Source organism: Watersipora subatra, chromosome 4, assembly GCF_963576615.1.
Source record: "Watersipora subatra chromosome 4, tzWatSuba1.1, whole genome shotgun sequence".
NCBI classification, from domain to species: Eukaryota; Metazoa; Bryozoa; class Gymnolaemata; order Cheilostomatida; family Watersiporidae; genus Watersipora; species Watersipora subatra.
Genome location: NC_088711.1, coordinates 15,733,414 through 15,749,444, shown reverse-complemented (window position 1 = coordinate 15,749,444; position 16,031 = coordinate 15,733,414). Strand labels below are relative to the sequence as shown.

The 16,031-nt window shown below is 34.7% G+C and overlaps 1 protein-coding gene across 1 annotated transcript; it reads right to left on the bottom strand.

Annotated features, from left to right (window-relative positions):
- Positions 1-573: 573 nt before the first annotated feature.
- Positions 574-3,981, bottom strand: LOC137393688 (protein ABHD13-like). Its single transcript, XM_068080331.1, has 6 exons — positions 3,711-3,981; positions 3,142-3,364; positions 2,956-3,056; positions 2,471-2,691; positions 1,749-1,883; positions 574-1,143 (listed from the first exon to the last, which is right to left on the bottom strand). Exons 1-6 carry the CDS (start codon positions 3,949-3,951, stop codon positions 1,030-1,032), a joined length of 1,035 nt encoding a protein of 344 aa, XP_067936432.1. The 5' UTR covers positions 3,952-3,981; the 3' UTR covers positions 574-1,029.
- Between the last annotated feature and the right edge of the window lie 12,050 nt (positions 3,982-16,031).

Genomic DNA, 16,031 nt, shown 5'->3' with positions numbered 1-16,031 from the left:
TAACTCTCCCTATACGACACTGCGTTCGCATTCCCCGGAATTTCCCGCGACATAGAGCTATACATAAAACTAATGTATGTAGGTATGTACGTATCAGTGTCGTATAATGTCCCTATACGACACTGGTACGTATGTATTCCAATAGACATTTAGCAGTCGACCGAATATATAAAAAAGACAACTCCCGACTTTAGCTACTTGTTTTCACAGCTACATAACTGAAAAAATAAATATCAAATTTTTGGCTATTTGAAACGCTCGAGAATTCGAATCGTGGCTCAGAGAATTCATTCTCAGAGTTGTGGCTCTACGAATTCGATATCACACCGTGTAAATCACAAGTGTAAATGCAAAGTCTTCAAACCTTTTCTTGTTTCAACATTATACAAACTTAAGCCATAAAAAACAATAAGTTTGTTAGTGGCAGACATTTGAATGCCAAAAACTTGTTAGGTGCATACTAAAAACTTCTTTATTGTCACTCTCACAATTAAAATAATAACCAACAAATGACAATATGGCTATTAATTGCCACGAAAGTAAAAAGTATCACATTTTCAAATTTCTATGGCAACTTTAACTTCTAGGGAAATGCAGCTTAGAAAGAGCGTGGACAAAAAGGAAGCCATTTCCATAAGCAAATTCCTTATCGTGGTAAATGATTTATTAATGACACTATGATAAATAATTCTTGAAACAAATCTATTGTCAATTATTACATCACTTTACTCTCACCAGAAACTCGGCTTGTGTAGTAATGGTCAGTCGATACACAGATCTAATGCATTACACACCGACATTCTTGAAAATGATTGAAAACACCATATACTACCATAGCTATTATGAAGCAGAACGACGACAGTGGTATAAAGAAATAAAATTGGCTAATCTGTATTAAAGTATGTCAGAAATGCTTCCATATCGTAACATACTCAAGGATTGAGTGAGATTACACCCCATCATCTGGCTTAAAACTGTCACACAGAAGATACTTGAACAATAGTATGAAAGCAAAAATTTTGATGAGATTTACAAAGATTGTAAAAAAGACTTGACAGCGAAAAAATATCCAGGTTCTGTCCATGTGCTGTTATGATCACCGTCTGGAAAGCTTGACATCTCCTTCTTTGTAGAGCCACTAGCCTGTGGTACATAACAACATAAGATTGTTGTAAACACATAAGGGCTTGTGTTCGAAAATCTCACGAACTTATGAATAAGAACAAAATGTGACATCTAGTTGTACACTTAAATTAACTGTAACAAAAGCCTGCTTGGTACCGGATGCGCTACGTTGAAGTATCCATTATTTAGAACTTGGGCTATGACACGCTAGCACATTAAGTAAAACATATTATATAAATGTTTCTAAGATTCCTAGTTGCTTATCTTCAGTTCATCTATTCATGCTAGTTTTAAGGTGTGATGTATGCAAACACACTGCAATGGCATTCAAATCATGAACATGTCATGGCATGAACATCCGTGGCATGAACCACACAGCAGCCGTGGTTCAGTGTTTGTGTTCTGGCATATAACCAGTGTAGGTCAGTGGTTCAAATCACAGAAGGACCATTAGTGGTGTTAGGAAGGGCATCCAGCCACAATTGATCCTGTGCCTAACTCCATGTGCAGAGGGTTACAGTATATTTAGTTGGTTGGGAATAAAGTGCCATACATGCAGCAGAGAAGGAATAGATCATTGATAATAAAATTAAATTTGATGATGAAATTAAAATTTAGCTTACCAAATAAAGCGAATCCATATGCGTGGGAGGGATGAGTGTATCTGATCTACCAGAGAGAAACAACGTTGGCTGCCTCACCCGCCTGATTTTGTCTAAACTTTTATATCGGTTTTTATAGCACCATTCTGGAACCATCTAACGAAATGCAATGAAGCAAAATAAATGATGAGCTACTGAATTTCAGTAGAGTCGTCTTAACTTGCAGCATCATTACTGACAATGAGATTTGGACAAATATTGAACAAACATTCTGTTGATAACTTGGAATAGGAGACAGGAAGCTAGCAAAATAAATCGGTGCATACTAGCCAATTGCAGTCCTGCATGAAAGTAGCACAAGACAAATCGGTGCATATTAACAAGATAGCAAGATAAATCGGCGCACATTAGCAAATTGCAGTCATGCATGAAGGTAATGCAACTTCCGAGATTGAATAAATATTTTACTTTATTCCAATGTTACAAAGCTGACGAACATCTGCTGGCAAGATACTATAAAATGATGAAGTCTTTGGTTCCCGAAACTAGTTATATATGCCTTTCAGTATTTGTACCATGTAACAGCAGTATTTGAGTAATAAGAAATATTTGACTAATTTTAAGAAATAATGAGGTCTCAAGAGCAATTTTAAAATCTCCCCAAATAATAGACCCAGTAGATGTAGTTAGGGATATAAAAAACCTGAACCCTTAAGAACCAACAATTCAAAGAACATGGTTACCTTTATTAAAGAGATGTTGAGAACTCGCTTGGCTATATCTGGAAGACTTGTAAATGTGTTCTCCAGAATCAGAGCAAAGATATCAGAACACTCCGGATGAGTTGCTGTCTCTATAGCGATGGCTCCTCCGAGTGACCTTCCCATAATTACAACCTTGCTACTGTCAAGGTCAACCCGATTCTTCACATATTTCACTGCTGCTAGAGCGTCGCTATATATACCTAAAACAGTTTGAAAATAATGAAATGTAGAAAGAATTGTTTTTGTTGCTAAATAAATCAACTAGATAAATTAACACACCATACCTTTTGAGGTATACCTTAATTACCTCACCTTACCGCAATTGCTATCCTTCAGTGAAATTAAAACTTATTTAGAAATTCTATAAACAATCCGAGTTCATTAGAGGTTAATAATGCCATTCATACAGACCTAATTTGAAAATGTGCACTGGGAAAGGTACGTCTGTAAGAACTGACACTCACCTTGTTCGGATATCTCCCCACCACTGAGACCATACCCTCTATATTCCATAAGAAGTACATTCACTCCGCACTCAGACATTAAATGAAATCCATTTTCCATCCTGCAAAGAGCAGGCAACTCGAAGGATATTATATAAAGCATAGCATGCCACAATAGATACGAAAGGCCTGTCTAACTACACCAACCTGTATCCAATATTTCCAGCATTGCCATGATAAAATATTACTGTAGGTCGCTCAATAGGATGACTGTGCTTAAGAAGAAATGCGTGGATAAGCGTGCCATCAGACGAAGTAATAGTAATGCTTTCACAGTCTGAAATCTTTGAGATGCGTGGCACATACACGCGCGATGTCTCGGGTTCACAAGGGAAATATAGCAGCTTGTCTTGAGCATTATAAAGCAAAACTGCAACAGCAAGAATTGAATGTCATGTACTGTGTCCGCAATACAAAAAAGTCAATTAGAATGAATAATTTTCAGAACTCACAAACATCTGGACAATCTGAAATAAGTCTGATACAACAAACAAAAAAAAGAATAAGGTTTTTGAACTGCAAATAAACATTTAGCCAATTTATGAAAATAAAAGAACTAAAAGATTTAGCCAACATAAATATTGAACAAGACCTTACTAAAGCATATAAACAATAACGCCATGTTATAACATAAATATAGTTAATGATGAAATAACTAATGAACCACGGAAAGTATTGATATGAGATGCGGTTATATTTATGCATTACGTACTCACCGGCAATTGTCCATAGTGTAAAAAGAAGAATAAGGAGGTCCAAGAATATAGAGTAAATTCCGCATCCCAAATAAAATGAGAATATCAGCAAGCATAAGGAAGGTAATCTTTCACTAAACTGGTAGAGCAACGGAGTCTTCATCAAAATTGCTTGTAACTGAACCATGGTTGTAGACTTGAGCAAAATTCTTCGAATTTTATAAAGCAATCTTTTCAAGTACATCCCAATAGAGGTCGGCATGAGAAAGCCGTCATCTGATTAGGTAGAAGAATACCTGAAATAAAATAAACCTGAATATACTGCATGCACTTGAAGTAAATTTACAGCCTACACAATGAGTTAACACTTGATATTCATAGACAATCTGTGTCAAAAAATTATTCGAATAGTGTAATAAAATAGACCGATCGCATTGTTGTACAGAAGTATTAGCAAAAGCAGATAGCGTAATGGAGAAATGCCTGAACACCAGAGACATATGCAATATACTACAATGAATATGACACCTAATACATTAAAGGACTAGCAATAAAAAGTCATCATATACTCATCTACAAGCAGCTTAGAAACCTCCTGTGGAAGTAGCCCATGAAGAAAGAGACATCAATCGGCATGCCAGAAAACCGTTAAAAGATATCAGACCTGTACGAAACACGACCAAGACAACTGGAATTGGTCATAATTTCTAAACATTATACTATCATGATGACAAGTTCACTCAATTGCTAACCCTCAGCAACATAAAGAACAAAACCTGAGCGCCTAAACAGCTTCTCACAGGCTAACAGAGACATCTATAAAAAAGAGCAGCTTCACTGACTCAGCGTCGGTCGATCTATATATCTTTCCTTTTTAAAGACTTGCTGAAGACTCCCTCTGTCTGCTGAGGTGCGTTTCTCTGCTTCTGAAGCCTCTCTCTCTTCCTTCTGGAGCCTCCCTCTTCTCTCTAGAGCCTCTACATCTTTTCTACCTATGAAGCCCCATTTTCTATCACCAGCTGATCCTTTTCTACTTCGCAATCTCAACTACCGAGCCTCTATATATAGTGACTGCCATGACTCTCGTTTGACTGTCAAAACTAGCAGCTGCGCAGGACTGAGCAAGCAAACATGGAGGACCGTTTGAGTAAGAGTGTAACTTTTATTAGCTACTTTAACCTTTTGTCATTAATATTATTGTTTAGAATTTTGTTAATTGTGTATTTTAATTGTTGTACTTGAAAGATAAAGAAGTGCCTTTTACTGGTAAATATCAGTATTGCTTACAATAGCTTAAGAACTGCACTTGTACCTGAACCAGTAATAAACAAATTAGTTCTCACGTGACAAAGCAAAAGTACACAAACTGAACCTAGTCAAAATAAAAGGAAATGGCAAAGCAATTTCAACACTGATGTGTGTGGATTCGGATTAATTATGCATGACATAATTTCTCCACCTCCACCCGTGAGAGTGTTATCAGGCCTGCCAACTCTCACAACCTGGGCGTGAGACTCACGCATCACCCCAACGAAAAAATGAAAATGCGTGAGAAATGCGTGCGATTTTTGCCCCAACTTCCACCATTTTTATATATACTATCATTGATACATCAATTGCCCCAAAACTAAATCTCAAGCATTGCCCCACTCTTGGGTTGGCAGACCGGAACGCATAAGATTTTTGTCCAAATTTCCACAATTTTATATATACTATCATTGAAACATCAACTGCCACAAAACCAAATCTCAAGCATTGTCCCACTCTTGGGTTGGCAGGCCTGAGTGTTATTAAATTCAATGAGCAATTATACAGGATAAGTTAGTTGCCTAAAAGCACATTCTTTTTTAACTAAGCAAAATTAAAAACTGATGTACTTCAAAACCTATACAAATACAGTGACAAATCTAACAGCTTTGCGAAATATGTTTTTGATATCGACTAGCAAAATAAAGAAACGGAACCGCAATTTCATTATAGGATTTATAGAAGCCTGAGACGCTGATTTATCAACAATCAGTGAGCCGTCACTAGGGCCCTTCGTTTTTTGTAACCTTATATTTTAGGATCCGATGCGTACATAAGCGAGTAAAATCTACAGCCGGAAATAGTAATGAAAATTTCAAAATACGATATCGTGCCGATATAGTGGTGACAGGTCTATGTTCCGCACGCCCTATGTTCCGCAAGGCCCTATGTTCCGCACTTTTCCGCAAAATCGGATAAAATTTCTGAAAAGGACAGACAACTTCTAAAGCAAATGCAATTATTGCTGTTTAAATTAAAACCGTCGTTGTGAAATCACGCCGTTGGGAAAATACAAACCGCTCTGCTGAACTTGAGAGAAAATAAAAAGATCTGACGAATGAACGTTCACTAAAAATTAGTAGTGATAATACACGAATTATCAAATTAGAATACGCAAAAAAAACCATCTTTTTCAGTCATTTTTATTTTAAAGTAATATAGATAAATTTAAAGGCTACTTCATTTTTTTATTTAATTATAGACAAGCGTTCATGTAAGCCTACATTTTTAATTATAAAAGCCATAAACTCTATATATCTCACTCCATAACAATATTAACATAATCATGTAAGCCTATGTTACGTACTCTGTAATATTATACAATTTTTCTTCTAGGCGCAATGTTCCACCATATGATATTGTATGCCAAGAAAACCGATGCTCTACACTAAATGATATAGTAAATAAACATAATCATGAGGCTATGTTCCTCACTCAATTATAATACTGTATAAATATAATCATGAGGTTTATACTCCTCACTCAACTATATTATAAATAAAATCATTAGGGCCAAAGTTCCTCATTCGATTATATTATAAATATAGTAATAAGGGCCTATATTCTTAACTCTATTATATTATAAATATAATCATGAGGGCCTATGTTCATCACCCTAATATATTATAAATATAATCGTGATGGCCTATGGTCTACACTCTGTTATAAAGATAACCCTGATGGCCTGTGTCCTTCATTCTATTAGCATAAAAATAAAAACCGTGAAAGGCCTATGTTCCTCACTATACTTTATTATAAATATAATTATGTTATATTATAAATATTTTATTAGTTAAATTATTTATATTATTAGCTATGTATAGTTACGTATATTATAAACATAATATGTTTCTCATTTTATTATAATATAAACATAATCATGAGAGTTTTTGTTCGTCACTCTATTTTATCATAAATGTAACAATGTTGTATTATATATATTTTATTAGTTAAATTATTTATATTATCAGCTGTATATAGTTATGTATATTATAAAATAATATGTTCTTCATTTTATTATATTATAAATGTAATCATGAGGGTCTCTGTTCCTCACTCTATCATGTTATAAATATAATAATGAAGGCCTATGTTCCTCGCTCAATTATAATATAAATACAATAATGAAAGACTATGTTCCTCACTCTATTTTATTATAACTATAACAATATTATATTTTTAATATTTTATTACCTAAATTAGTTATATTATTACTAGTTACATATATAGTTACTCACTCATAACTATATATAGTTATTTATATTATAAATATAATATGTCCCTCATTCTATTATAATATAAATATAATCATGAAGGTCTCTGTTTCTCACTCTATTTTATTATAAATATAATAATGAGGGCCTATGTCCCTCACTCAATTATAACATAATTATAATCATGAGGGCTTATGTTCCTCACTCGATATTGTACAACGTACTCGCTTGAGCCTATGTTCCTCACTCGAGATATTACGATATAGGTATTCACTAGGGCCTAAATTCCTAACTCCATAACGAGCATACTACACTTGCTTGGGTCTATGCTCCTCACTCAAGATTGCGCAATATACTCAAAGGGCCTATACTCCTCACTTCATAATGAGCATATTATAATCCCTTGGGTCTATGTTCCTCACTCGAAATTGGGCAATATAATTAAAGGGCCTATATTCCTCACTTCATAATGAGCATATTTCATTTGCTTGGGTCTATGTTCCTCACTCAAGATTGCGCAATATAATCAAAGGGCCTATACTCCTCACTTCATAATGAGCATGTTATACTCACTTGGGTCTATGTTCCTCACTCAAGATTGCGCAATATACTCAAAGGGCCTATATTCCTCACTTCATATTGGGCAATATACTCCCTTGGGCCTAGGTTTCTCACTCGATTGCTTGGGCTTATAATCCTCAATTGGTAATGCGGAACATGCTCAAAGAGGCTATGTTAGTCACTCAATCCTGATATAAATACAATCAGTAGGATCTGTGTTCTTCATTCTGTTATATCATGAATAGTCATATGGCCGAGGTTTTTCCTTGATATTGCATGCTAGTCTTGCTAGATCATATAAAGCTCTTAAGATCTCATAAAGTCAGACACGGCCATTTTTGGCATGATTGTGAGGCGCAGCACATTGGAATGCTCCCTCGCATACTTTACAGCCTAGATGTGAACTTTTGCTATCATTTATGCTGCTTTAGGCAGCACTTGGCACAAACTATCACTGAATGAGGTTTCATCCTTGTCATGTAATGGATTGAAAAATTATTAAATATCAAACCTGGTGTGATAACCATAATTTGACATCAAAAACTGATTTGTGATCAATTGCAAAAATCTTCTGAAGTTTTTGACACATGACATTATTGTTCAGCAAGCTCATATCTCTACTACCCTTCTACTAAAAATATGTACTGTTTTGTTTTTTAGGACCAAGTTTAATGATTCTGTGAGGTTTGAAAGAAGACTACCACCTGTGACGCGCGGAACTGTGACGCGCGGTACTGTGACGCGTGGGACAAAAATAACACTACGAAAAATCCAGAATTTCTCTACGTTTTGTAGTATTTAGACAACAAATTGTCATGATTTGGAGTCACAACATCTACCCATATACATGTGGTCAACCAACTAATAATTTAAAATTAGTATATATTATACTTATTTTATTTAACCGTGAATTATAAGACACATACGATTCAAAGATTGTGAGACTTTTATGCAGTAAACAATTTTTTCTTAAAATCGTCATATTCTGCCATTGTCATTTTCTCATTTTTTAGTAAAAAGTACCACAGTGACCTGATAGTTACCCCTGGTGCAATAACTGGAGATACTTTAAGAGGAAAGTTCATCTGGGTGGTTCTTTTGTCGTTGGGGTTTGGCTGCATGAACTTCTTGCGTGCACTGTGCATGTACTTTATAGTTCAGCTACTTTCATTGGCCTTTGCAATGAGAATTTCTCCCGTGTTGACTTCAGAGTCATAGGCCAATGCGACCAGCATTTGTGGTGAAAACTCCATTAATGTTTGTGAAGTATCTCTTGTGGTAACTTCTTGATTAGGTTCGCTGCTCTGTGTGTGTGGAATTGGCTGCCAGGTGGGATCAATCAATCAGAGCAACATAACTATTTTTTAATTGCAATGTGATGGCACGATCAAATGCCATGAATTAAAGGCACCATGGACCAGGGTTCTTTGCACATTTGCGCAGTTTCAGTAATCTTATCTTTTGAGATAGAGAATATCTTTATTGGTTTCGCTGATTTGGAAGTTATTGTTGTTGCAGCTTTCGCAAATGACTGCAGAGTTTACGACATACTTTTTTCCGGTACACTGCCATTAGCACCTGTTGTTTGATGCTTTTCCTCAATACCATCTATTATACCTTCGCCATGCGATGTGATTTTTGTAATCATACATTAAAAACACACATTCAGTTCAAAGATTACCTCACAATTTGACGGGCATCACGCCAAGTGTTTGTATCAGTAGGGTAATATTGACCAACTCCATGTTTTGAGTTCGAAACATCGTAAATTAATTCTAATTTTTTATTTCTCTCAAAGAAACTGGCTTTTTTGCCTTGGAATATCCAGCGATGTTTTCCCATGCAAGGTATCAAAATGAAATCTCAAACAAAGGCAGACATCGTCATATTATTAAAATTGTTCGGCGTGTCACAAATACTTCCATGTGCCCATAAAACCGAAACTAGCTATATTTTCAGCTCATTAGCAAGTTTGGCTGGTCAAACTCGCCAATTCTCGCCAAATCTCGTTTTATAGATAAAAGATTTTTACCTCAGATAGCTTAGGAAGAACAGGCTGCAACTAAATGCACTAAAATTGTGACACGCGGAACAAGCTATTCTTTGCTCACGCGAATGGTAAAAAAAAGTTGCATTTGTTAGGAAAAAACACCTAAGCTAAAAATCTACTTTTGTATTGATTATAAAAGAAAAGCAAAATTTATTTCAGAATGAATAGCAAAATTTTAAAAAAGATGACCTATTGTGCCGCCCGTCACACACCATACCAGAAAAATCTACTTGCATACCCCATATCATCATGAGAGATTATTTCATTATAAAAACTTTCTTGTTTCTGTATGTCTGAACATGTTTACTCACTAATTGACAGAAAATTATGATCACAAAAAAGTAAAAAAAAATTGCCTATGTGTGTGACCCTATGTTTGGCTCTGCCCAGTCGGATTTTTCTTGCTTGTTCTCGCGTAAAACAACTCGCTGTTGCTCACTGGGGTGAGCCATGCTGAAACTGACAATTCAGTTATGTATACTGTATACAAAAAAAAAACCTTTTTTCTGGCATTATACAAAACATGCCTTTATAAATGACCTCAAGACTCAAATTTTGGAGTAATACATTTACACTCTTTCCTTTTAGAATACAAAAACCTGTGATGAAACCTTATGATGCTCAAGTTAATCAATAACTTTTGGGAACTTGGGTTTGGGAACGTTCAGGAAATTCAATCTTATTGCATTCTAACCATAGCGTGATGAGGTATTCCAAGTAGTGATGAGATTTTGAATTTAGCGATGTATAATGTATTTGTGTTTACTTGCTACCAAGCCAGCAACAGCGCATTTTAAGCAACTTTGGAAAAATTTGCAACTGACCAAAGAGGTGCAGTTTATCTTACAACTACCAGCAAGTATGTTTGGGGCCTATGCTTATGTGATGTTAGGCCTATTATAAATGTAGGTTATTCAGGGAGTCCTGTTTGTCATTCTACTCTAATTCAACTTTGCTTATGCAGGCTCCCTGGGTGGTGTTCATAAAGCTGAAAGATCATATTTCACATCAGAAGGTTATGCTCGCAGCAACAATAAATATGTCGTATGTTTCAGCCAACTCATACTCACTCAGGCTCTGTAACTCTGAGTCTGATCATCAGGGACCACCGAGAAAGGAGATGGCTGTAGATAGCCGTTTTCTTATGCCTATGGTGTTTTTATAAAAGCACCTATACTGATCATCCCACTGAACACGTAGCCAGCAGAATAAATCAGGCTTATGGGGGAATATGGGCACTAATTCAGGACTGACAACTGCCAGCTTATCAACCTGAGAATTGTTATTCACTTTTTTAGTTTTCCTTGTGCCCAGCAGCAGTTGAGCATAAGTTATGTTGTGACATTATTATTTGTGTTCATAAAAATTAAGGCTATTGGAGGGTATGTCAGAAAAGTGTCTTATTGCAGCCACATTTATATACATGTAGTCGTAAACATTTGCTCCGTTTGATTGTCTGACTTAATAATTTAAGTCAGAAGTTTAAGTTCTTAAAATAATGTTTTTACTTTGATAAGGTTTATCATCACCGCTATGTACAATATCTTTAACATACCATGAAATTTTTAGTAAGTGTTTGTCTCAACACACAAAGTAATGACATTACATGAGGTCGAGTTTTTCAAAACATTCTCTTTTTGCAAATTAAAATAAAAAGGCAAGTAAAAATAATAAAGCATTAAGGCTTTACTGTATACATTTGTAGATGCTCAAGGTAGTCAACGGCACTGAAGAATTCAGTGCCTTTGAGGTTGTTTGCGACTTTGAGATCAGTCTGCACGAAGCAATAAAAGCAGCAGGACCCAATGTAGAAGTATGTGGGTGCTATTTCCACACCACCCAAAGTATTTCTTGAAAGGTTGCAGCTTTTGGTTTGAAATTGGCATACAATAAAGATTGTAATGCACTAGAGATCGTACAAACACTCTCAAGTATAGGATCTTTTTCGCCACATCACGTGATCGGGGCATTGAGTAAGTTGTATTAAATTAATATGATTATTGTAAGGTAGATTTTTGTTGTTATACAATTTTATTAATTTCATTTGAATATTATTTGACATGATAAACATTTGAACAAAAGCTGATCAGCAATTGTGCGCATTAAAAAGTTATTTAAAAGTTAATACACCTGGTTATCGAAAAATGGTGGTGATAGGACTAACGATCAAATCAAGAGTGGAAAGTATTTTACTGATTAATAAGCAAACTACAGTAGAAGTTGTTTAATGCTATAGTAATCAATGCAGTTCTATGCCTGGAAGATTAGCTCTACATAGAGTATTTGGTTAATAGAATCTTACAAAAATATATGAAATGAACGCTTACATTAGTATAAATGGCAATTCTTTACAAGTGGATAGGCATTTTTAAGGCAAAAATTGTATTATTATAAGTATTACTCATGTATAAGTTCACCCCGCTATTCCAGAATATTTTAGAAGCACTATAACTGTATCGATTGTTGCTATCCGAAAAAAATATAGCTTTCAAAAGTTTTTTATTCGATATGATAAATAGAGTTCATCGGTATGTTTTAAACGAGGTTTTGGTTGACTCACTTATGATATTGTTTGTGAATGGATCACATGCTAAAACAAAAGTTAAGCATTGCCTGTTCTCAATTGGGTGTGGGCTGCTCAGGAGGTAGTAAAAAAACAAACAGTGCATATCTATAGTCTATTTAGAATTTACAGTTGGAATATTTCGCCTAATGTTTTCCGAATATATTACTTGTTAAACTTAAAACCGATCAGTAGTAGTTCAGCATAACATTAGCGCCTGCCATATTATGATTGAAAGTGATGTACTAAGCATGTTCAGTAGAAATATATATGGTATCTTCGCTGATATTTGATACTGGTACTTCTGTGAAATAGCTTTAACATTTATATGCTGAACTATCATTAATATGAGTGATTGTGAATCCGTAGACAAATGCATGCTTCGTCGCCATTAAATTTGCCATTTGGCTTATTTGCTATTTGCTATTTATGAAAGGGTTTCAATAATAACGGCTTTTGCTGGAAAGTCTTTCGTCTTCAACAACCATGAACAATTGTTTTTTATTTATCCACATTGCTCGTGCCATCAAGATTTTGTTAATTAGTAACTATGGATAGTATGAACACGAGCTATATGGATAAGAATTGATTTTCATATTTAAAAATTTTTTTTTTAAATATTTTACTGCATATGTGCATATAAAATTTTATGTAGACAACAGTGCGAATGCGCAGTCGTCAGTATTTAGGCTAAGATCCTAAAAGGCTAGTGAGCTAACAGCAATCTGCTGTAAATCAGAAACAAGCTTCCACAAGGTTAAAATAAAAACTGTATGCGATTTTCATCCAAAATTTTGGGTTGAAAAAGATAATTCGTATAGCTTAATCATATTATAAGCTTATTCAGCAAAGTGTTTTTCCTTAATGCCTAGCCTGGAACAGTCATTTCAATGCATGGTTGGAAAAAGCACCCTTCGATATAGCTTCTCATTTCATGTTTAGAGGACGAAGAAGTATTGTATAAACAACAAGCCGCAGCAGCTGCTGAATATGGGAACTATCATAGTAATCTACTTTCTTTGGCAGACTTTGTGTGACATAATGATTAATTTGTATTGCTGAGTGAGTATAAATTGTGTCATAGAGCAATAATTGCTCTATGACACAATTTATGCTTAATACTTAATTACTTATAGGCATAGAATTTACCAAGTGTAACTGAAAAAAACCTCATAGTCTCAGATTTTGAAGATTTTTTAATATGTTGTTGCCTATATTGAAAAACGCTCAAATCCCAAATTTTTATCCTCTAGGGTCATCGGTTCAGGTGCTATGAGGATTTGAACTTTGACTATTTGTCGCCTGAGTTTGAGGGCAAGTCACATCTAGCTTACTTTAGACTCATATAAATTCAAGAATATACAAGTTAGAGGTCTAGATTTTTATTTGTCTACACACAATTTCAATATTTACACAAACAAATAGGTTTGAAATTTTTCGGATGAATAATGTGGGAGATAACTCCGAACAAGAATGACCGAAAATGCTATTTTAGCCACTATTCAAACACAATTATCACTATTAACATATAATTTGCCATTGTTTCTGTTAATATTTCTGAAATTCTCCAGGCCTCAGCTATCCAAAACAAGTCTCATCTTCTCTCTCGATTCATCGGGTCAGCATCTAGAAGCCATACAAGATTAAGCTCTTTGTAGAAATACTGCAAAAGTAGAAGTCAAGGTCAAGGTCAACCTGTGGTTTCAACAAAGTCACACATTCTTCTCATGTTTCATACCAATTAACATATGCAAATTTTATTAAAACCATCAAAAGTTTGTGTTTCAGATTGTAAAATGCTTAAAATTGAGTTCCAAATTCAATGCCCTCCAGACACCTTTGTAAATCGCCTTAATTAAATGAGATTATCCCCCCTTATCAAGCTTTAACTTGGCTGATTATTATCCTATTTAATTCAAACTTGCTGTGTGCTTGTGGTTTGTGATAGTAATGAGTTTTAAAATATTTTCTTAACTTACATTCCTCAATGTTATCCATTGTTGTAGCTTGGTAAAATCTATGCTTATAAGAAATTCTATTTGACGCATACATACATGTATACATGTATATATATACATGTATATATATACATGTATATATATATATATATATATATATATATACATGTATATATATACATGTATATATGTATGTATGCGTCAAATAGAATTTCTTATAGGCATAGAATTTACCAAGCTACAACAATGGATAACATTGAGGAATGTAAGCTAAGAAAATATTTTAAAACTCATTACTATCACAAACCACAAGCACACAGCAAGTTTGAATTCAATAGGATAATAATCAGCCAAATTAAAGCTTGATAAGGGGGGATAATCTCATTTAATTAGGCAAATTTACAAAGGTGTTCATATATTCCACTATTCATATATATGAATAGTGGAACTGATAACAAACCCCAAAATGCTTTTTAAATGCATTTTTATTTATATGCAATAACTTTCATTTCAGGGAAACTGATAGTTCGCAGGCGGAAAAAATAACAGAAGTTAGAGGAACAGATTCAAAAGCTCAAGAAACAGCTGGAGCAGGGAAAACGAACAATAAATAGCTACTGGCGGGAATGCTCTGGAGGTTGTTTGTGATTTCGAGATTAGTCTCCACGAAGCGGTAAAATCAGCATGGCCCAATGTAGCAATATGTGGGTGCTATTTCCACTTCACCCAGAGTGTTTCTCGGAAGGTGGCAGCGCTTGGTCTGAAATCCGCATACCAGAAAGATTGTAATGTACAAGATATTGTACAAAAGCTATCAAGTATGGGTTTCCTTCCACCACATCACGTGATCGGGGCATTTGAGTGAGTTGTATTAAATTAGCATGACTGTTTAATGAAGATTTTTATTGTTATATATGTTTATTTATTTCATTTGAAATTCCTATAGTAAAAACGTGGTCTGCCTTAACATGATAATCATTTGAACAGTTGAAACTGGGTTGTGAAATGTATATATCCTTGGATAGTTTTCTCAAGTTAAACACCTTTATTAGACAAAGTCCAGGCAACAACTGTTACAGGTGCGATGACTAATTATGCAATGAACTGGCTTATTAAGATATAAATTATCTAAACATACAAGTAGGAGACAATAATGATCTAAGGTCACAGAGAAAGGGTTATAGTACCATTTTCAACATGAACAAATGCTGATCAGCAGATGTGTGCATTAAAAATTGGTTTAAAAGCAAATAGGCCTGTTTTCTGAAATATGGCATTGATAGGATTAACCATCACTTTATTACTAACGAATATATTGGATGAAACCTTTCATCTGGCTTCTTCAAAAATAATATAACTTATAAGTATAATATAACTTCAGTGTAAATTCAAAGCAACCAAAAAATATGAGCTACCAATTGCCATGAAACAGTTTTACAAAGTACATATTTTGCAAGAGAGCAAATGCAGCAAACGTTTGAGTTCGCCACCTATAAATCCAACCAAACATCTCATAGTATGATTTCCACCATGCTTCCTCGATGACATCTGAATCCTTAATTAATGGTTTCTCATTTCTTATTGTAGTAGCTTAAAGAGCTCAGTAGCTGTATGGGAGGCGGCGAAACATTTCCCAGCCATGGAGATGTTACTAGCCTATTTCCATGATACCTTTATACACGGAGTCAT

Excerpts from the sequence above, each read along its gene's own strand:
- LOC137393688 (XM_068080331.1), bottom strand. The coding sequence starts at position 3,951 with ATGCCGACCTCTATTGGGATGTACTTGAAAAGATTGCTTTATAAAATT. Across the intron at positions 3,365-3,710 it reads TACACTATGGACAATTGCCG|TTTTGCTTTATAATGCTCAA; the intron begins GTGAGTACGTAA and ends TTGCTGTTGCAG. Across the intron at positions 1,884-2,470 it reads TCAACATCTCTTTAATAAAG|ATGGTTCCAGAATGGTGCTA; the intron begins GTAACCATGTTC and ends GCATTTCGTTAG.